The sequence below is a fragment of the Nothoprocta perdicaria genome, unplaced genomic scaffold (genome assembly GCF_003342845.1).
Source record: "Nothoprocta perdicaria isolate Ctin4 unplaced genomic scaffold, notPer1 scaffold_180, whole genome shotgun sequence".
NCBI classification, from domain to species: domain Eukaryota; kingdom Metazoa; phylum Chordata; class Aves; order Tinamiformes; family Tinamidae; genus Nothoprocta; species Nothoprocta perdicaria.
The window spans coordinates 201793-224298 of record NW_020454983.1 but is presented as its reverse complement, the minus strand read 5'-3'; the positions used below and the strand labels follow the sequence as shown (position 1 = coordinate 224298).

The 22506-nt window shown below is 40.8% G+C and overlaps 1 protein-coding gene across 1 annotated transcript; it reads left to right on the top strand.

The window, feature by feature from the left end:
- Positions 1–308: 308 nt before the first annotated feature.
- Positions 309–19208, top strand: BMS1 (BMS1, ribosome biogenesis factor). The gene is made up of 22 exons (XM_026036593.1): positions 309–481; positions 553–743; positions 1538–1617; positions 2290–2478; positions 2936–3078; positions 3864–3985; positions 4602–4798; positions 5526–5665; positions 6183–6985; positions 7627–7728; positions 8124–8281; positions 8802–8883; positions 9768–9847; positions 10978–11160; positions 13468–13656; positions 14188–14368; positions 14920–14978; positions 15677–15799; positions 16706–16853; positions 17483–17658; positions 18049–18210; positions 18956–19208. Exons 1-22 carry the CDS (start codon positions 309–311, stop codon positions 19190–19192), a joined length of 3918 nt encoding a protein of 1305 aa, XP_025892378.1. The 3' UTR covers positions 19193–19208.
- The last annotated feature ends 3298 nt before the right edge of the window (positions 19209–22506 follow it).

Genomic DNA, 22506 nt, shown 5'->3' with positions numbered 1-22506 from the left:
TGGCCCCGCCCCCGTTAGCCCCGCCCCGAGTTGGCCCCGCCCGTCGCTCGGCTCCAGCCCCGGAACTGGCGGCCAGTGGTTCCGGCGCGCAGCGTGTCCCGGTCGCGCGGCGTGTCCCGGCGCGAGGGCGGTTCAGGTACCCGCGCTGCCCTCCCTCCCTCCCTCCCTCCCTCCCTCCGCGCGGGGCGCTCGGTGTGCCGCGCTCTCCCCTTCCCCGGGCGCGGCGCGAGGCGGGTACCGGTTCCGGTCCCGGGCCGGGCGCGCCGCGGCCGGGCCGCGGTGACCGCGCTGTGTCGCAGCTCGGCGCCATGGAGGAGGCGGAGAAGAAGAAGCACCGCGCCAAGCAGAGCGGCCCCAAGGCCGAGAAGAAGCGGCGGCGGCGGCAGCAGCAGCAGCAGCAGGATGAGGAGGACGCGCGCAGGAGGAACCCGCGGGCCTTCGCCGTGCAGTCGGCCGTGCGCATGGCCAGGACCTTCCACAGGTGCGTGGGGCGCCCCCGTTGCGCGCCGTGCGCGGGGCTGCCGCGGGCGCCGCCGTTAACGTGTTGCGCAGGACGCAGGACTTGAAGACCAAGAAGCACCACATCCCCGTGGTGGACCGCACTCCGCTGGAGCCGCCGCCCGTGCTCGTGGTCGTGGTGGGGCCGCCCAAGGTGGGCAAGAGCACCCTCATCCGCTGCCTCATCAGGAACTTCACGAGGCAGCGGCTGGTCGAGATCCGCGGGCCTGTGACCATTGTTTCAGGTGAGAGCCAGGGTCTCTTCCCCGCCACTCCTTGTGCTCAGGGCCCTCTCCTCCTTAGGCCAGGAATTACCTGCCTGTTTCCGGTTACTTTTCTCCACTCCAGACCCTGATGAGTGCCTTGTTTTGGTTTTCAGTCTCACTTCCCGTCGGTGCTAGGCTGTTTCCTCTGTTCCTTTCTAGTGTGATACCAGGCAGGTCACTGAGATGTTAGGAGGGGACAGCAGCGTGAAGAAAGAGTATGTGAGAAAATCTTCCTTAGCCCCAGACAGCTGCGTGTTTGGAGCAGCTAGCCTCCTCAGAGATGTTAATAATCCACCCTTTCAGAAAAACAAAAGCCAAATGTGGGACAGAAAAAGGGAATGGGAAAGGAAAAAGTGAATGGAAGAATGGGGAGGGAAAAATGTTTTCAATTGGTATATTGGTAAGGATTCATCTGCTGAGTATCTGGGATTAAATTTACTGATTAATAATATGAAGTAGTAGAAACATGAACCTGTAGTTATTTAAAGCTCAGTTAGCTATTTCCAGTTATCCAGCCAAGCTACCAACTTTCTTTCCACTAATTGAGACACCTTTACAACAGGGTGGACTTTTTATGGTGGTATCATAAGGACAAATATGTTTGAGGAGATGAAGTCAGTGGTATTAAATCTATGATGCTAAATGTGAAAGATGAGGTGATCAGACACATTCTTTGTCCCAGGTAGGATTTAGAAACTTTAGGATTTGGACCTGAAAATAATACTTAGTTAATTCTCTCAGGTTTTGAGGTTTTTTAAAATTTTTGTTTCCAGGTAAAAAACGCAGGCTAACTATTATTGAGTGTGGATGTGACATCAACACAATGATTGACCTGGCTAAAGTTGCTGATTTGGTAAGTAAGCAATAGCATGCAACTTCCAGTATAATTTTTATTGAGAATACTACTTTTTGACTAGGCTCCATCCATGTCTATTTTCTCAACCTGCTGTCATCAGAGGCAGAGAGAAAAGTCATTGATTTCAGAGAGAGTAAGTCTAAAATCTGCAACAGAATTAATTTTCTGGAGCAGTCCCAGAAACCCTTACACCCTGAAATGTCTTTTTTTGTTGTTGTTTTTTGTTTGCTTGTTTTGTTTGTTTTATATGTTTATTTTTGCTTTGATTTTTTTTTTTTTTTGGTCCATTTTGTGTTAAATGTGGAGGAAGAGACAAACATGTGGAGTTCATTGCTAATAGAACTTCTAATGGAAGATCTCTTTAAATATCAAGGTGATAAAGTGATTTCATTAAGGACTGTGGTCAAACTGTGAAGACTCAAAATGTTTTCAGTTAAGAAGTTTTTGACCAAAGACTTGGTTTCTGAAGCCCTATTAACTTTTAAAGGAACTAAGATGCACAGATTAATTTTTTTTAAAATGTAAGTTTTAGGTTATATGGAAATAAAAGATAGATCCACGTGTAATATTTTGGTGCCTAAATTTATGACTTGAAAAGTTTGATGCTTGAAATCAGCTTATATGGGCACCGTGTTTTTACTGGAGTAAATGATGATCTTCTGCTTTCAGGTTTTAATGCTCATTGATGCCAGCTTTGGATTTGAGATGGAAACATTTGAATTCCTGAACATTTGTCAGGTGCATGGCTTTCCCAAAATCATGGGAGTTCTTACCCACCTTGATACCTTCAAAAACAACAAGCAGTTAAAGAAAACAAAGAAGAAGTTAAAGCACAGGTTCTGGACAGAAGTATATCCGGTATGGTGTTTGACAGGCTTTTTTTTTGTGTTTTGGAAGTCAAGTGATAAGTAGGGAAATACTTAAGCATTTATATTTATTATATTCATGCACCTTTTTAGTAGTATTATAAATGTAGTAGTATTATAAGTGGATAGTTCTGATTTTATAAGACTAAAATACATACCGCAAGAAAAAAAGCACTTGTTATGTGCAGGTTCTGTGCAAGGAGGATTGGCAATCTAGGCCTGAAAAGCAAGTTAACATTGTGTACAAGGCTTTGGCTGTGAGTTGTTTTCCCTAACAAGTAGGGAACAATTTTCATGTTAAGGTAAACTGATTGCTTTCAATCTTCTAGAATCAGCCATAATTACAATATGTAGTTATGACAGACAAATTTAGACTTGTATTTGTTCTCTTTCAGTTTTGTATTTAGTTGATGTTTATTGATGTTTTTATGTAATTTTCATGTGTTTAGGGTGCTAAGCTGTTTTATCTGTCTGGGATGGTTCATGGAGAATATCAAAAGCAGGAAATTCACAATTTAGGGCGTTTTATCTCAGTTATGAAGTTCCGACCTCTTACCTGGCAAACGTCTCACCCATACATTCTTGCAGACAGGTATGTGCTGTTCTTTTTCCTCTATCTCAGCTTAGGTGACACCACACTGTTTAAAGAAGTTTGACAGAGCCATTCAGCTCTGTATGTGTGTGTCTGTAGTGGTTATTTAATTTCACCTAAGATACTGTGAATATGTTTTGCTGTATGCTTATGTTATTGTGAGGAAATGGAGGCTCACCTTTCCAGGCTATGCCAGTAACTTGGGCTGCTCTTGCTTGAATGGGATTATGCAGATAAACCTTTGCTGTATTGTAAATACTTTTGAAGTACAGAGAAAATCAAAAACAACAAAATCAAAAGCTGCTATTTCAAATAATCCTACTTGTTGATGATGAGACTTAATTTTTGTGGAAATGAATTTTTGGACTGTATTCCAGCAGTTTAGGAATAGCTGGTGAGCTTGGCCCTCGTGCTGCCTGGTGGAGGGTGGTTAAAAGAATGTGTAAGCATCATGCAAAGTCCTGTGAGCAAAGATAGGGCAAGGAAGAAAATATATTTTGTACTCTTCCACCAGTAGTTGCTTTTAGGTTGTTGCAGCTGCTAGAGCTGTCACACGTTGGTTGTGAGGCCAGTCAAGTGCAGAGTGTCTGCAGGGGGCATTTTCCTCCTTGCCTGCACCCCTTGTGCAGCCGTGATGGCCAGACCTCACTGAAACTGGCAGCAGCTACCCCTCTCCTCTTCCTAACAGTGTTTTTTCAGAGTGTGCTGCTTTCTGGTAACTGTGCGGCTGAGGGGACTGTGTTAGGACTGCTTGGTGCTCTAATATCTTCTTAAATGTTGGGTAGAATGGAAGATTTGACAAACCCAGAAGATGTCCGAATTAATCCTAAGTGCGACAGGAAGATATCGCTTTATGGCTACTTGAGAGGAGCACACTTAAAAAGCAAGAGCCAAATTCACATGCCAGGTAATTTACAAGCTTCTTAAAACGGAGATTGTCTTGATCTGCAAGTTCCAGTGTAGCTGTTGTTGTGGGTGGATTTATGTCTTTAAAACTGATTTTTCACTTTTCTGTAAGTATTATGCTTTTAAAATTATTTTTCTTAGTATACATTCTTGTAAAAGTCCTGTATCTCTGTAAATAGTTCTGTGTTTAATTTTGCAGTTTTTCTGCAGCATTCAACACAGTAATACTGGCATCATTTGAAGACTTTTTTTGTTTATCATCAATGTTTTATGCTAAAAGATGCCTCAAGTGCAAAATATGCCATTCCTAATAGCAGAAGGCAAATACTTGGTGTGTTGAAAATTTATTTTACTCATTGTCTAAGTTAATATTTCAGGTGAACGATTCAAAATTTCCATTTAGAGGTACTTGATTAAATTTACTCAGAAAAGTGAGTTGCTGGTTTTGTAAACAAGAAAAAATCTCAAAGCTTTGCAGTTCTGGCTAACTGCATATGCATCTCTACAGTGTTCACAGTTAATGAATCGCTGAGTGCTGCAATGTTACTGTGTCCCTTTATGAAAAATTCTACCAACTTCAGAATCAAAACTGATTTTGCCCTTGTCTGTCGTCCTAGGGGTAGGTGACTTTACTGTGAGTGATGTGAGTTTCCTGCCAGATCCCTGTGCCCTGCCTGAGCAGCAGAAGAAGCGTTCTTTAAATGAGAAAGAGAAGCTCGTCTATGCCCCTCTCTCAGGAGTTGGGGGTATTGTATATGATAAAGATGCTGTTTACATTGACCTGGGTGGAAGTCATGCTCATGAGAATGAAGAGGTGAGAGGATGTCTACTTCGGTCTCTTCTCTTGCAGAATGGAGTTTTCATGTTTAGAGTTGAGACAACAGTGTTTAAAAACACCTTGTGTAGAAAAGTTAGATATATAGACAAATTTTGTTTTATCTTTCTTCTTTTGATAATTCTACTCTCCCAATAGGGATTTCAGGGGAGGGATACTTACATTATCTCTTTGAAAAATATGGTGCAAGTCATTGAAGGATCATTTAGCAGTAAGTCCTTAATTTCAGAAACTTTCCAAACACTGTCAAAATGCTGATAAGGTTTCTCCTTGTGGGATATGACCATTCTCCTTTTGCAGGGCAGGGGAGTTGGGAGAGTTGTTGCAGATCTTGACATGTCAAGGGGCAGGTGGAATATTTTTGCGTGCAGATTGATTTCAGCTTTTTTCCCCTGTGATGCGCTAAATACTGAAGACACTTACGTCAGTGACATGCATGATTGCTCATTTTTCCTCATGTTTTGCTAGCATGCTGTGAGGGAGGCAGTCTTTGGAGTTTTCTCGGGTTAATGTTGTGTGTGTCTTTAAAATGTGAGGAGGGAAAGGGAGACCTTGCTGTTCTGAGAAAATGTTTATTTTAAATACTCTCAGATTTCTCTTACTAATGCCTATTTCTACTCTTCTGGGCAGATTAATGATTTTATCAGTTGTCCAGTAGATATTTGTGTATTTTTTGAACTAAAAAGCAAAAATCTTGGTTTTCCAGGAGGAGGTGAGACCAAATCATGAACTGGTTCAAAGCCTCATCTCCACTCATTCTACCATTGATGCTAAGATGGCTTCAAGTAAGGTGTCTCTCTTCATGGACTCCAGGCCATTAGATTCAGAAGATATAGAAAGACAAGAGTAAGTTTTGGGTTTTTTTGAGCAGTCTTACAACACACATGAATCTCTGATTTAGAACAATATTTCTAAGTGGGGCCTAGTTATTAGTACTGCTTAACTGTTCCTTTTGTAAGATTGCTAATACATCTTTTTAAGGAAGAAATAACTGAGCTTATAAGAGTTGAAAAAATGATCTTCCCAAAATTCTATGCTGATAGAGATCTAAGCAATATAATTGTCTTCAGTTTTGGAGGATGACAGTGTCTCCATAAAATTCATTGTAATACTTATTTTTATTCTGTGGAAATTGACATTTCCTGGAGTTATTGACAGTGATAGTTTAGAACATTGCTCAGCTTAGAGACTTTTCTCATATAAAAGGCACTATTGCCTTCCTAATATATGTAGTCGTCTTTCTCAGTGATCTGCCTCTCGCCAAATTATCTTTAAATATTAACATGGAGTTGCATTTTTTTCACTAATGTTCTTCACATTTTACATCTACTTTTCTCCCCACAATGTGATCTTTGGGAAACAGGTTTGTGATGCCAAAAGAAGAGAGAGCAATTGATTTGAAGACTGGAAGAGTGCGTCGGAAAGCTGTATTTGATGAAGAAAAAGAAGATGATGATGCAGTAAGTGATGAGGAAGATGACGAAGAAGACATGTCTGAGAATGGAAGTGATGGTGATGACGAAGATGATGCTGAAGAAGAAAGTGACAGGGAGGTATTAGGGGAAGAGGTGCCTGTTAGAAGTGTCAAACGTCTAAAAAGAGAGGTCACTAAAGAGGATGATGTGAATGAACTGCCAGCATTTGCAGACAGTGATGATGATCTGGAGATGAGTTCTGAAGGAGAAGGAAAAACTGCTCCTGAAGAAAGTGAGATGGAAGAAGATGATAGTGAAGAACAGGAATCATATGAAAATGAAAGTTCAGATAGTGAATTCGAAAGTGGAAGGAAAGGAGTAGCTAAACCTGAGCAATATGAAATAAGTAGAGAAGATGAAGTAATGGGATCACAAACTTCATGTCCTGGTCAGAAGAAAAAAGCAGTTATCACTACAGATTCTGGAAATTGCACAGCAGAAGAGGCATCAGAATCTGAGGCTGAAAACTCTTCCATGGAAGAGGGAGGAGATGATGAAGGATCACATGAGGAATCAGAAGTTGATGCGTTAGATAGGAAAGGATTTCGGCAAACTCAAGAGAAGAAAATGAGTAGTGCTAAACAGACTGAGCTTAAAGCTGTAGAAGATGATGAAGAGGATGATATTGAGAATCTGCTGAAGGAGGAAGAGGAATATGAAGAGAAGATAGATTTTTCTGCTGACACAGCAGGTAGATAATTACTAACTTTTAAACTTTTTTTTAATTGGATAAATCATTGAAGGATATAAATGTCTCTGTATATATACACACATATGTATATTTACACATGTGTACATTTACATATGTGTATATTTACATGTGCGCGTGTGTGTGTATATACATATATACATATATACACACACACAGAATATGCATATTCTAATTAAATACTAGTTTGGGTGAGGCATATTTTGCAGTTGCTGAGTAAAACTCCCAAGTTAGGAAGCCTGGGATTAGGCCTGTTAAACTTTTTGCAATGAAATATACAGTCTTTTGTTTTTGCTAAAGTGGGAAGGATTCATTTTATGAATTCTAAAATTCAGCGTGCATTTTTTATTCCTTTAAGCTTTATGGATATGTCTGTAGAAACAAATTGGGTTTCTCCTGTTACCTTTAGAAATTCTTGGGGGACTATTATTAAAATGTGTTAACAGGGATAGCATCATGAGAAACGTCAAGTCTATCATTATACATGGATTATGAGAGGAAGCTAAACTATGGATTGTGTTTAGACATTTTGTGGCCGTTGTGGTCATGTCCTTGAAGTTACTTGTGTAGTATGTAAGGCTTTTCTGGTTTTGGAGGTGGAATGTAAATTTTTCCATTTTCAGGTGCACTTAAGTGGAAGGAGGACCTCACTGAGAAGGCAGCTCAGGCCTTCCTAAGACAGCAGCAGTCGACTCCCAATCTCCGTAAACTCGTTTATGGAACAGGTACAAATCTGCTAGAAAGTTTCTATAATGCTAGTATAATATGGTAGCTTTTTGTAAGTCAAAATCTTTGTAAGTCAAAATCTTTGACCACTGCATTATAGTGGGAGGCTTGAGGACATCGATTGCTGAGCTTGTTGCCTATAACTGAGAAACACTCTTTTGTCTTCAATTAAAAGCGTTTTGATCTCATTTGATGCCTGAGTGAGCTGCTACTCAAGTCTTCCATTAAGAAAAGATCTTTAAGTGTTTGGGGAGAATTCTTTTAAGTCATTTATTTGTAGGTTGCATCTTACTTTCCTCAATATAACCTGAAACTTGAGGCAGAAGAGGATGCTATGGATGATTGTAATCTATGTAGTATGGTGAAATAATCAAATTTTGTACATCTAATTTAGTTGCTGAGGATGAGGACCAAGAAAGTGAGAATGAAGGTGATGAGCTTGGAGGTTTGTTTCATGTCAGCCGTCCAGACAAAGAATCCAAACAGAAGGCCAATGCTCTCGACTGCTCCAAGTTTCTCATAGAAAAACCTCAGGACTGGGATTTAGAGGAGGTAAAGCCACTGGGTGGTTGAAGTCCTATTGTGGTTGTAGCCTGACCATGTATCATAATACTCAGTTATCATGGAGAAGTGTCATGGAAACAAATCCTTGTGAATTACAGCCCAGGTGTCCTATCTTTTGCTGCTTCTCAATGGAAATACTAGCTAATAGATTCCAAGGTTTATTTTTAAAGGGAGAGGAAGGTAGAAGAGTCAGTTTAGTGCAAGGCTGTCTTGACTTATTATCTGGCAGCTCACAGTTTGCTGTTCATTTATTGAAAAGTAAAAATGTAGGGAATCATAAGTGGAAAATGGGGTATGTTAACTCTTTTCTAGGTCAAGATCCCTGGGCGATTGCTGAAGTGGTTTTGCTCTCCTGCTTTCCAGTGAAGCCTGTTGTAGTTGAGTAATGATGCCTTGACATAAGAGGGTGAAATGAACTCTAAATGGGAGAGGTGATCAAGGAGATATTTGTTGCTTTTGATTTGTTGATTTGTAACTGTGTGAAGCAGTGGCACTTTTGTTTCCTCAGGTTATGAGCAGTATTCGGGACTGCTTTGTTACGGGAAAATGGGAAGAAGATAAAGATGCTGCAAAACTATTGGAGGAAGATGGTACGTGTAAGACTTCTTAAAATGGTAGTAGGTACAGGTGCTGTTAACAAAAATGACTATATTTACTGTAACACTCAGTTATGTACTTAAAGTGTTTTCTATTGCCACCTTTCAGATCGTTGAAGTATTATGCAAGTACTATTGCCACAAACACAGTTAGGATGAATACGCGTAGAAACAAGATGCGGATAGCACATCTTGAAAATCCGTTTTCTGAAGTATACCATGTAAATTAAGAAACAGTCTTTGGTCAACAGTTGGATTTGTCAGTTTTGAGTAATGTGTATGAGTTGATAACTTTGGATAGTTTAAGTAGAAATAAATATTTATACAGAATGACTGATCACTCACATTTGGCTGAAAAGTAAGATCCTCATATGTCTTAGAGATACTTCTACACAGACTTTTAAAAATATGTCTGTACTTTCCATGAAACTTGTTTAAGACTGACAAATTTTTGTTTTTGTTATCAACTTGTTTGCTGTAATCGAACGCTAAATTACTCTGCTAGTGTCTTTAAGCTATAGTATTGCCTAAATTCTTTATGTGCTCCTGTTGTGTGAAATTAGTTTTGTGAGGCAGTGGTATCTGATCTAGTTTGGTCTTGGAAGGACATACTGTGATTTCAAAATGCAAATAAAGTTTGTATATTGAAAGGGAAAAGGAGAAGCCACTGGAGACAGATTTCATCTGGGAATTTTCAGCTGAGATAGAAGAACATGCTTTTAAAACTGTTGGTAGGAAAAAGAAATAAACCTGATCTAGAGCTAATCTACTAAGCTACACTAAAAGTATACATAAGATACTGAAAGTATCAGACAATGTGGAGAACACTAACAGAATGGTTAATGGTCTGGGGTTTTTTTGGGGGGTACTTCTTGCAGAAGAGCTGTATGGGGACTTTGAAGATCTTGAAACAGGTGTTGTGCACAAAGGAAAGCCTGCAGCTGAAGGAGATGATGAGGTGGGACTTGTGTTTTGCTTGTTCCTGAGAAATAATTTGAGTATTTGTGCATATATATATATATATATATATATTATATATATATATTATATATATAAAATATATATAATATTATATATTATTATATATAAATTATATATATTTGTGCATATATATATATATATATAAATGACTTTTTGATAAGTGATAGGCATCCTAAGTAATATATGTAGCTTTCATGACCTAAAAGAAAATAAATTAATAGTGGAATAGGAACAAGGCTGTGAGGAGGAGAAGGTATATACTATAATGTATATTTTAAAGACTTTGGAACCTGAAAATATCTAGAATTGTATGTGATTTTAATCTTGAATTGACCTGTTCTTTCAAGTTTAATTATGTAGCAGAAGTCACCTCACTGTTTTTTAACAGTAGAGGTCAGGCTTAATCAAGAGTTTTAGAAGGCGGAGTTATGAGCAATTCTTTAGACCCAAATGTGATCATAATAGTTTGTGCTTGTCATTGCATCCTGTAGATGCAAAAGCTCTGTTTAAACACAGCTGATTGTGAAAACTGTCCTAGTCATTCCTTGTGTGTGCATCAAAGATGTTGGCTGAAGCACTTTGTGCTGGATTTGCTGTGACTTGCAATTGTCTGACAATACAAACTGAAAGATTTTAGCTCAAACAACTTTGTCTTTATATTTGATTGTAAAATCCTGGGTGATGGCAGTGTTGTGGCCGCATGTAAGCAGCTCTTGGACAAACTTCCTCTGGTGCCTTCAGAGTATTGCTTCTCTGTAATCAATGCTATGGCTGATTACTTTTTTTTATTGCCTCTTTTGTGTGTCTATTTTAGCTTTAAGATAATGGGCAAATTTTAGGGCCTGCTCCCTGATATGTATTTTGATGTTAAGTAACAAAGTGTATTTTAGTGAAACAAAAGGGGAATGATTTAATTATGAAATGTTTTAGTTATTGCTGATTGCTGAAGATATATCTTGCATAAAGAACTTATTTCTGCAAATGGAAACATTTTGCAAGTCTAATTTGCATTATGGCTCATAGTACTTTTTAGTAGTATATTAAACTAATGAGAATGACTTGTTTTTAATGAGCGCTTTTAATGTTTGGTAACTTGCTGTTGGTTAGTCTGGAAGTGAAGAAGAAGAGAAAGAAGGAAAAAAGTCCAAACCAGAAGCTGAGGAGGAAGAAAAGAAGAAGGAACGCATGGACAAGAAACGGAAATTGAAAGAAATGTTTGATGCAGAGTATGATGAAGGGGATGCCACATACTTTGATGATCTTAAAGAAGAAATGCATAAACAAGCCCAGGTATGAGCTGTCAGTCTTGCAATTTATCTCACTGCATATTTTCAGAAATACCTACAGAGTTTTCCTGGAACCACCTGACAAAGAAATATGTGGGGTTTTTGTGTGTGGGGTTTTTTTTTTTTTTTTTGGTTTGTTTGTTTAATCATGCAACTTTTTGATCTATAAGCTTTTAAAGGAAAGGGAAAAAAAAGGAGCAACTAAGCAACTAAAGGGGGAAAAAATGAACAATTGAAAGCTTACATTTAAATCACATACCTGTTTAACTTCATTTTAAATAGCTGAACACATCAGGGTTTTATTTTGCACAAGGAGATGCCGGTTCTTTATGATGTCAATAAGAAAGGCACTCTGACTTTTTAAAGTATCATTTAAAATGCCATTTATTAGCACTAACACCATAAGAAGAAAGAGGATTAGTGTAGATAATCTTTTAGGCCTTCAGATGCTGGGAACCACACATTGTCCAGCATCACCCTGGTCTCCAATTAGGATGTGGCCCGCTGTGCAGATCCTTTCAGTGGGAAGGGTTATCCCCTTTGGGGCTTTTGAGCCCCTACACGATTTTCTTAATATAAAACAATTCTATTGCTTCTTTTTAATGTCAAATGAAAAGGATGTTTCCCTAGAAATTGTTGCTGCTCTTTCAGATAAAGATATGCAGGTGGTCTAACAGTCAGTGCCAAGTGGGACCTGCCGACAGGCTCCTTCATTACAAGTAGCCAGCTAAGTTTAACCTGTGGAAAATAGATTTTTGCAGCTCAACAGGCCTGAAGGCCAAACTGTGAGCACTATAGCACAAAACTGTGCTTGCTCAGGTTAGCTACTATGTGGGTCATCAGCTCCTTGTTCTAGAGTGGTCTTTTGGTGAAGATTATTACAAATGTGTTATCTTTTATAAATAAGTGTTTTTTTTCCCTTTGTGAATTGTGGAGCTTTTTGGTGGTTTGTTTTATACAGTTATCCACTGATTACTTAATGGTGGAACTAGAATTATGTAGGTTTAGGGAAAAGATTGTAGGGAGCTAGGGTTTTTTGAAGAGAGGAAAAAGAGCCCATTCATGTGAAAAAAGGCCAAAATCCTTCTCACAGTAACTTCAATCAAATATTTTCCTAGTGATATTTTTAGTGTGGCTTTTGCAATGTTATAAATGGATAAGGAGTTCAGTGAGGCAGGCTTTCCATCAAACTGTCAAGTTATTTTGAGAAAAGTAATTGATGACCTGTGCTCTGCATGGATGGTGGGAGTCCTTGGGTAAGGGTAGGCAGAATCTGAGGTGCTGATTTTAATCCAGGCCATAGTTTTTAGATAAAATCCTCTAAGCTTAAAAGTAACTTCTTTCTTAAACTGACTTGGAAGAACATTACCTTATTTTAGTAATAATTTCACTTTGTCTTCTCTTCTAACAAAGACCCTAAATAATCATTTAACTAGTTGTTACCCTGTGGCATTAACCTCTGACGTAAGTGACCCTATGAGCCCTGGTATGGCTGAGGTGCTGCCTGGGAACACTTCAAACATTAGCAAGGTGATTCCAGGGCCAGGATAAGAGACAATTGGCAGTTTTCGCTATCTGTTTCAGAAATATGTATCAACAGTCACTGTGATCCTGCCACAGGAGGGAGGTGCAAGGACCTCAGTCTGTAAAGCTGTTTAAAAAAAATGAACTTGTTCTGCAACGTTCCTTCTCTATGTTAGTACCCTGAGGCATTAAATAGTTGGTTTAGATAAATGTGGCATCTTGACATATTTCGTAGCTGAGCATCAGGAGCCACCACAAGAAGATAACACTTCTTTTTCAAGGAAATTTTGTTGAATTTTTTGTTTACAGAAAAAGCATGCATGTGCATAGAAAAGCTTTAAAAGACCCTTCTGAGGACAGAGGGTGTTTGAGGACATATAGAAATATTTTTATGCTGCTGGGTAAGAGGAGCCCAGCCTTCTTAAAGGCAACATCTTTAAGAGCAGGACACAAACTTGAGAACCTACTTGGGCTCCTAAATCAAAAAGGTTCTTTTGATGATGTGTCTTTAAAATCCAAAACTACCATTATGAAGGGCACATCTTAAGTCCCTCGGTCGTTTGCTTCTCTGGGGCACTGCCTTGCAGGTGGACTAACAGGCCCGCTTGTGATTTGAAATTGGATGGAATTCATGATGGTGGAGATCTTACTCTGAAGAAAAGGCACAAAAACATTTGGATTTTTGCCCCAAAATATAAATGTTAGCGTGTTTTAAGTAGAACTGGTTGCTTCTGAGCAAGTTAATACTTCAGTTTTTTAAATGACTTGGTGTCTATTTGTCACATAGCTTAATCGAGCTGAGTTTGAAGATCAAGACGATGAGACCAGGGTACAGTACGAGGGCTTCCGGCCTGGGATGTACGTTCGGCTAGAGATAGAGAATGTCCCCTGTGAATTTGTCCTGAATTTTGACCCTCATTATCCTATGATCCTGGGCGGCTTGGGCAACAGCGAAGGAAACGTTGGATATGTACAGGTATGTAGCCAGAGAAATGTACAGATAAACAGAGGAATCTTCATCTTTGTCTTTAATAGGAAAGTTACTTTTGACACAGTTACCTTCACAGCCACAGATATTGGATTTTTACAGGCTTAACTAAATGACTGGAGGAGAAAGTTGTAATTTATGTTATGATTCTGCAGGGAGATCCCAGTCAAGACTGCTGTTACTACATGGCAAGTTTAAGTTGTACTCGCAGTTCGTGGTATAAAGACAAGTGACTAAAGGAAAGTTACTAGCATGTATATCTCTAAATATTGTATAGGCTCATGTACACACAAACGTGATTTCCAAGTTAAGGGAAATGCTATCTAGCTTTACCTTGTCTAGTGTTACTGAAAATGTCTTAAGATGTAAAGCTTACAGATTTTCAAAAAGATGGTAGTTTCTGAATAATCTGGTAGTTTAATTTCTGTAAATTGCTTTCGATCATTCCTAGAATTAGGGCTTGAATTTCAGTAATAATATTATTCTCCTGCAATGGCCCTGTCCATCTTCTCTCGTTAGCTGCGCCTGAAGAAGCACCGCTGGTATAAGAAAATACTGAAGACGCGTGACCCCCTGATCCTCTCGCTGGGCTGGAGGCGCTTCCAGACCATCCCCATGTTCTACATCGAAGACCACAACGGGCGCCAGCGGCTGCTCAAGTACACGCCGCAGCACATGCACTGCGGGGCCGCCTTCTGGGGTGAGCGCCGGCCGCCGCACGCCTGCCCAAGCTGCAAAATGCTCCAGCTTGGAGAGGGGCCTCTCAGAAATGGCTTAAAAAAATAAAATTCAGTCCTTGCGTCCCCTGCCAGCCACCCCTACAAGCAGCTAGGAGCTTTTGGGGCAAGTCGAGAGCTTTAAGTTGTCTTCCCTCTGGAATATAAAATAATACTGAACAGGATAGGGGAATGATCAGCTGTTACAAGGGAGAAGGGGAAGCAGTGCCGGGTTATTTGGCTTTTAATCAAATTCTGAGCATTCTGCCAGCTGTGTGAGAGAGCTTGTGTGCAGGGGTCAACTCTGCAAAACAGTTCCTAAGATGAGTAACTTCTTTCTTGTGCAAATAATTCCTTGAATTTCAATGAGGCTATGTAGGCAAGTAGTGGGCCAGATGCTTTACTTAACCTGTCTCTGGTCTTACTGATTGGAACATGCAGCATAGGAGTTTTCTGGTTTTTGTTCAGTACCCTAAGCTCCCCTTAAATAGAGGTTAGATGTTATGTAATAAAACCCTTTTTAATTCTCTTTCAGGGCCCATTACTCCTCAGGGCACTGGATTTTTGGCAGTTCAGTCTGTCAGTGGCACAACGGTAGGTCTCATACGGGTTTGGGGAAGGAGCTTTATGTCTGTTAGAGCAGTGCTGCTTGTAGGATGTGTGAAGATCGGAGGACTTGGAGTTTTGAAAGAGATACGGTGATGAGATGGGGAACTAGATCAACAATTTTTGTAATGGTTTAAATCTATACTAAAAATGACAAATGTTACTTGACTATTTTCTGTGGAAGATTTTATGCCTACTTACTTTTCAGATACTATTTAGATAACTTAATCCTTTTCACAGGATGAGCTATAGATATTTCTTTTGAAAAAGCTTGTCCTCAGGGTGATTTCTTTGCATCTTATTAGAATGCATATAGGTATCTGAATTATTTTAAATACTGTTCAAAGTATTTCTCAAATGTGCTCTTTTCTTGTACATTACCCAGACACAGATTGATGCTTACATACAGCACATAGCAGAAGCTTCAGAGGTGCTCTCAGGAGCATGGAGTGGTGTTCATCTCCCTTCTATAATACACCCTCTATAAGTCCTACTGCCTAGTTATCCTGTTAGGTGTCTTAGAAGGATATTTTAATTACACCTCACCAAGACCTTAGTGACTTACAGTAGTGCACAGAGCCCTGGTTTGCTCTGAGATGTTCTGCCTGTGTAAGATGTTTTAGCAAAGCACGAGAGGGCTCCTAGTTTGCCTTGGGGTTAACTCTTGCCTCTGCTGTGTCTTCCAGCCTGATTTCCGGATAGCTGCCACAGGAGTTGTGCTTGATTTAGATAAATCCATAACTATAGTCAAGAAGTTAAAGTTGACTGGCTTTCCATTCAAAATTTTTAAGAACACTTCATTTATTAAGGTATGTATGTATGTATACTGTTAAAGCCTAAGTATCAGTGCTAAGAAGAAATAAACTTGATTCTGCTTGTCTGGCTTCTGTGAGGTAGAAGTTCCCTGTGGACATCACAGAATTCTGGACCTCAGTAGCGGTTTGTGTCTTTCAAGCACTGTTCAGTGCAGTCTTTAAAGGTACTGGCCATCAGTCAATAAATATAAATTATTTACCAGGCAAGTGCTGGAACAGTCTCCAGGCGCATTGTCATCCAGGCAGTTTGATCCTGGCCATCTTGAACTGTGGGATCAATGGTGGCTTCCAGCAGTGCTTAGGACTGCACAGCTGCCATAATGAAAGTGTTGGGGGCAGAAAACGGTGCAGGAGTGAATTTTTAGCTGCCCTTAATCAGGCTTTCTGGCTGAGGAAGAGGTTAAGTTATTCTGGAATTGGGGCACTAAACAACTAAGTACTCCCGCCCTAATCAGCCAGGTACTGAAGTGTTCATGTTAAACATGAACATGTTGAACATGAGAGGTTTTTCTGACCTGTTCGAAAATGAAAGGTCAGAAAGTGAAGTACTTGGTACTTCTAAGCCCTAAGTCCTGGGGAGCTTAATTTGCTTTATACGAATTACTTCTCAAGTAGACTGGGCAGATTCACTCAGATCTGTTTGATTTTAAACAAAAACACGTATTTGTATACTGTTATGGTTACAGAGCTATGTCTTTGATTACATAACTCAAATATTTTTATTAACTTCAACAAGTCAGTTGGTTTTGGCATGCTCACTTGGTGTAAAGACAACATTCTGTTCTTCCCATTACTTTACAAGATATGGGTGGGGAGGGGGGAATTACACTTTTGTGGCCTGCATAGGGCAAAAAGATGGATCTAACTTGATGAATAGTGGTGTGTAATTCTCGCCTTCAGGGAATGTTTAACTCTCAATTGGAAGTGGCTAAATTTGAAGGTGCAGCAATTCGTACCGTAAGTGGTATCAGAGGACAGATCAAAAAGGCCCTCCGAGCTCCAGCAGGTGCTTTTAGAGCAACGTTTGAAGACAAGTTGCTAATGAGTGGTAAGTTGTACTTTCTGTTTAAATAGTGGGACTGGTGCTAGGAGGAGGTTTTTGTGATAAATCCAAAGAATTTTTCTTCTTAACGTGTGGCAGAGGGGTGTGGTGAACTGCTGTAGTTGCTCAGTATAGCTGTGATCATGAGAACTTGTTTGATTCTGCGATCTCTCCTTTTTCTTTCTTCCTCCATCCTAAACACTATCCTCCAGTTATGGGTAGTGCAAAATAAAATCAAGTTATATTATAAAATTAGGCAGAACACAGACAAATTGCTTTCATCAGCCAATAGGATGGGCAGAGATACGTTCATGAGCTGTTGTGCTGGTTTTTTAGCTGACTAGGAACAATGGAGAAGGGCAGTGCTCAGCTGCCTTCTCTACAGACTTAGGTACTGTTTATGACTTTATATGTGGGGTTTTGCAGCATCCAGGTGTGTAAATAGCTACCTGCCTTTTGTGTGAGGTTGAGCAGGTTTGGGGTTCGATGAGGATAATGCTCTCTGAAGTGTAAGTGAAGTACTGGCACGTGGTTTTGAGGTTATCTATCTAATCTGCACAGAGAATTGCTGCTTAGACTGCAGATGTGCTGAACTGTGCTTTCGAAGCTAAGTGATGCATTTTCTTTCCTTTCAGACATTGTCTTTGTGAGGACTTGGTATCCTGTTTCTATCCCAGCATTTTATAACCCAGTGACATCCTTGCTGCAGCCAACAGGTGAGAAGGATAGTTGGAGAGGAATGAAGACAACAGGCCAGCTGAGACATGAACGAGGCATCAAACTGAAACAAAATAAAGATTCTCTCTATAAGGTATATTTGCTATGTTTGTGATCACTTGTTTAAAAAATCCGATTTATCCTAGACCTGTGCAAATTGAGAGCAGTGTAAGCAGATGTTCATTGCATAGGCATGTGTGGTTTTGTATTTTTATCCTCAAGGCACAGGCTTGCTACTGCTTCCTTCCTGTCCAGTGCCAGGATGGACAAGTGTGGTGGGTCAGTGAGAGTTTATAAAGTACTATGTGGAGCAGCAGGCTCCTCTAAAAGCATGCTGACACTTCTGTCCTAGTAAGACTGGGGTGAATGTACCATTCACAGCCGGGTGCGAAAGATGTTGGAGAATACTTTCTGAAAGGTGGAAAATAAAACGAAAGCTTTTTGAAAATCATGATTGCTATGTGCTTTATATTCACTCTTTTAGCCTATCGTGAGGGAGAAAAGGCATTTCAATAAGCTGCACATCCCCAAAGCACTGCAGAAGGCCCTGCCTTTTAAGAACAAGCCCAAGAATCTTGAGAAGAAGGGCAGGACTCCAAGAGACCAGTGGAGACCAGCTGTTATCAGGGAGCCTCATGAAAGGAGGGTAAGGATTCCTTATTCTGGAAACAAGCCCTCTCCTACAGGAAATGTGTTACCTGGACCATTTCTAACGTTTTTTTTCCCCCTTCCCTCCCCGCCTCCAGCACTTGATTGTTCTGCCTTTATATATATTTATGTATATTTGGAAAAATCACTTAGTGGAACAATTGCCTCCACTCTTTGTGGAGAAATCATTCCACATATATGGAATATGTGCTTGCATATGTTGGGCTAAAGTGGCTATAAAGCTAGTAGGTCATCTGAAACCTGAATGTGATTATTGTCCTTGTGACATTTTCAAGGCATTTCAGTTGGGTGCAATGCTCTTGCAGTGCAGGTAACTTAAATTAACAGCTGTAGTCCTTCATTTGTCTTGTCATTGCTATTCATTATTAACAAAGAGAGGACTTGAAGCAGGTAACCTACTTTAAAAGCTAAGAATTGTAAAGAGCTTGCAAAGGCAAGAGAAGCCAGACTTCACTATGGTTTTCCTGAGAAGGTGTGTATCTTATGGTGGCAGTTAGGCATAGCCTTTCAAATAATATCTAATCAAAATCATTTTTTCCCAAAATATTCCTTTAATTAACTTACCAACAAGTTAAAATCATATTAGAAATTGGGAAATAGCTGTGAAAATTATGAGGAACTTGAATCTCTAATTCATTGTGTTGGTCTTCAGTGAAGTTCCACTGTTTTTGCTCACCACAAGTGGAACTGCTTGTGTATTGATACTTTGTTTTCTCTTTTAGATATCTGCCTTGATCAGTGCGTTGAGTGCAGTGAATAATTACAAGATGAAGAAGGCCAAAGTAAAACATCGGCAGCAGCTTAAGGAATATCTCAAAGTTAAGCAGAAGGAGGAGGAACAGAAATTAAAGAGGCAAAAGGAGGCTAAGAAAAAAATCTATCGTATGTTGGGACAAAGAGAGAAAAAGAGACAGAAGTCAAGCTTGAAAGGATCTAGTGAGGGAGAGAAGAGTATGTAAACTTGCCTTAGATTTTGGGACCAATGGTTAAAAAAAAAAAAATAGGTAGCTATGCAATTCTTTGTTGAAGAAACAAAAAGGCCTTGGACTGCCTTAAAATTGCTTTCAAGAGAAGAAAAACAAATGTCCTTATTGAAGCTCTTGAACACTTTTGGAAATGTATATAAATAAGATGTAGAAGAATGGAATTGTGTGGCTTTTTTTAAAAAACAATATTGCAGAGTACTCTGTATTTCAGTATATTTCTATCCATACTTCACACCCTGTCCAGCTAATAAAGTATTTTAATGTCAGTGACTGAACACTGTTTGTTTGCAAGTGCTCTGTCCTCATTTCAGTGGATCCCCGTGGAAAACCCTCAATGGCTACAACTTTCTGGGCAAGCAGTGTCAGACCTTCTCTGAATGTGTCAACCCCAAGTGACTTTGTGTGACCTGTGCCTCAATGTTACTCCATTGTACTTGGAGAACAACTTGCCATGTCTGACAGCTTGTTCTAATGCTGCTGTGTTCAACCTCCTCCATAGGAATGGAGGCAAGCAGCAGTAGAAGGTTTCAGTCTTGTTAACTGATAGTATAGATTTTTCTCAACATGCAAAGATGCTTTGAACAGATGATTCTGTAGCAAAGACGGTTCTGTGGAAGAGCAGAGGAATTCTTTTCATTATATCATATATGGCTTCGGTTACTGTGTCAGACCTGCTTTCAAACCTTCATCCTCAAACTTGCAGTGGATTAGATAAAATCAGTAATTTCTTGGTTTCTTTCTTGAATGCTTTCTGTCTTTATCATCAAGGACAAATTCATTATTACTATTATTACAGTGTGGTAATATTTGCTATCTCGGATAGGACTTGATATCCCTAGGAAAGGATTTGATATCCCTAGGAAGGGGATCCCTTTCACAAAACCCTGCTCCTGAATAGGTTTATAGACTTTTCTGTGAACATTTAACATTACAGGTTTTTCTTAATCTCAATGTTCCTTGCTCCTAAATTGAAATTCTAGTGCATCCATCTTTGTCTGGATGATACAGAGCTGAGACCAGACTGGTTTTTTTTCCCCGGTAAGGTTCAGCTGAGCTCATGAATATGAAAACATGAGATGTATTTTTAAATAAGAGGACTGCTGCTTTTAGAGTTGTACAGCAAAGCCGGGGCCTCACTGCTGCATGGAGGGGCTTCCGCTTCTGTTTTCTGCAGCGATGGTTCTTCTGTCATGTCCTAGGTTATGTCTTGGTGACTAGGGACGAGAAGCTTCCAGTTAAGCCCTGGGGTTTGCTGTGATTGTGAACAGGGATCTGCCATTTGGGTGCTGATAGTTCAGCCTGTTCCCCCTTGCATTCCCATGGGCGGTTTGTGAAGAGCAGTTGCTGTTATATGAGCACCTGAGAAGGTCACCACTGCAGCACGTAACGGAAAGTTTCACTTCTGCTTTTTGTATTTCAAGAAAAATAATTCTGATCCCTGCCTGTGCTGAGGTGGTCAGCCTCCTCGTTGTTTGCTGAAAGGAGCCCTGCCGCAGATGAAAATGGAGCAGAGATGTTCTTCCTCTTGCCTGGGTGGCTGACAGGCTGGAAAGGATTCCTCCTGCCAAGTCCGTATGAAAGGCAGAGCCTTTTCTCCGCTGGAAATTTATGAGCACGAGCAGGTTCAGTAACGGTCCCAGCAGAGACCGTCGCTGCAGCGGCCCTCGCGCCGGCCGGCTTTAGGCGAGCGAGGGCTTGGCCGGGCTCCAGCACATTTGCTAATTGTTCCTGGGCCCCGATTTACAGGGTGCTGGGGAAGGGCACCATAAATCCTCTGCTGCAGCGGGAGGGAAGCAGCATACAGTGCATAGATTAAAACCAGCCCTGGGGATATTTGTCTGAAAATAATGACTATTCTTCAGCCTTTGCATAGCTGAAAGATTGCATTAATGCTCTATGTGAAGACATCTACCAGAGTCCTGCTAACAGAAATATTTGTTTTGCATCCAAAAACACTAGAAAATATTTGTTTTTAATAATAGCGGTGGCCTCTGCTAGAGCTTTTGGCCTGTTTTTCACAGCGTGTTTCATAGTTTCGCCCCTGTGGAATACAGAAGGGAAGTGGTTAGTCCCGAGTTGTCCCTTGCTGGAGCTGGGCTAAGCCCTGATCTGTCGGCGGTGCCGCTGCAGCCGGACTCGCACCTGCAGCCCGCGGAGCCGCTCGCCCTGTCCGCGGGGAGCAGCAGTGGGTCCCCCCTGGCCCAAACACACATGGGAACGGCCAGGGGGGCAGCAAATGTGTTCTCCAGGGCTCCTGGTGCTGCTCCCCGTGGGGACTGGTTACCCTCTTCGTGGGCAGAGCGGGCAGCCCAGGCCCTAGCGAGTCGGGTTTTCTCCTGCAGAGCCCCTTGTGGCTGCCACGCGGCGGGCACTGAGGAAGGGGGCACGCAGTGTGCAGCTGTGGGAGGAGGCGGGAACCGCTCCAGGGCTAGCTGGCTTTGGGGAAAATTTAAAAAGCAAACTTATATCCTTGTAATGATTTGGAAGTAAAAGCTTCATTCACCTTGTATTTCATACTAAGTTAATTAACGTGGTTTTGTGGCATAGCTATTGGATTCAGCTGATATAATAAAGCAGGTATGTCAGGCTGCTAAAGCGCTTTGCTTTTTGCAATGGGAGCAATACTCGAAGTTGCTGGTATGTCCAAAGCTAAAGCCAGTATTGACTTTATCCCTCGCACTTTGCTATGCCGGTGTTGGCGGATAGAGCTGAAATACAGGTCCCGCGTTGCACTGCGGCTGCAGATCGTTCTGGGGCACCAATAAAGCCCAGAGTTTGGGGGTGCTGTGGCACGGACATGAGCTGATGTTGTTGGGCACGTCTGACAGCATCCTCGCCAGCGCTCTGCAGCAGCGCCCTTGCCGGAGCCGCAAAGGGCACCGGCGACGGAGCCCCACGCTCGCAAACACCAGGATTAATTTGTTGTCTGCTTTAATGTATTGTCCTGAACTTACGGGGTTTTGAGAACCTAGAAATCTATTAAGAAGCTTAATAGAGCAGCTCATTCCAATTATAAGAAATATACTGGTGGAGAAAATGGAAATGCATGGGAGATCGATGTATTAAGCAGTCACCTGAATGGAGGAAATAGATTAAAATTAATTCTGCTTAGTGCAAAGAAGATACTTGCTTCTAGTTAGTACTAACAGGTAGGGCTGCTTGCACTGTAGGGAAGGACAAAGTGTTTCTATGCCGTTTGGATCAAAATCCAATAAAGATGCACACAACGTCATTTTCTGTTGTTGTTTTATGCCGAATAGAAGTGAAATATGAGAATGCTGCCTGAG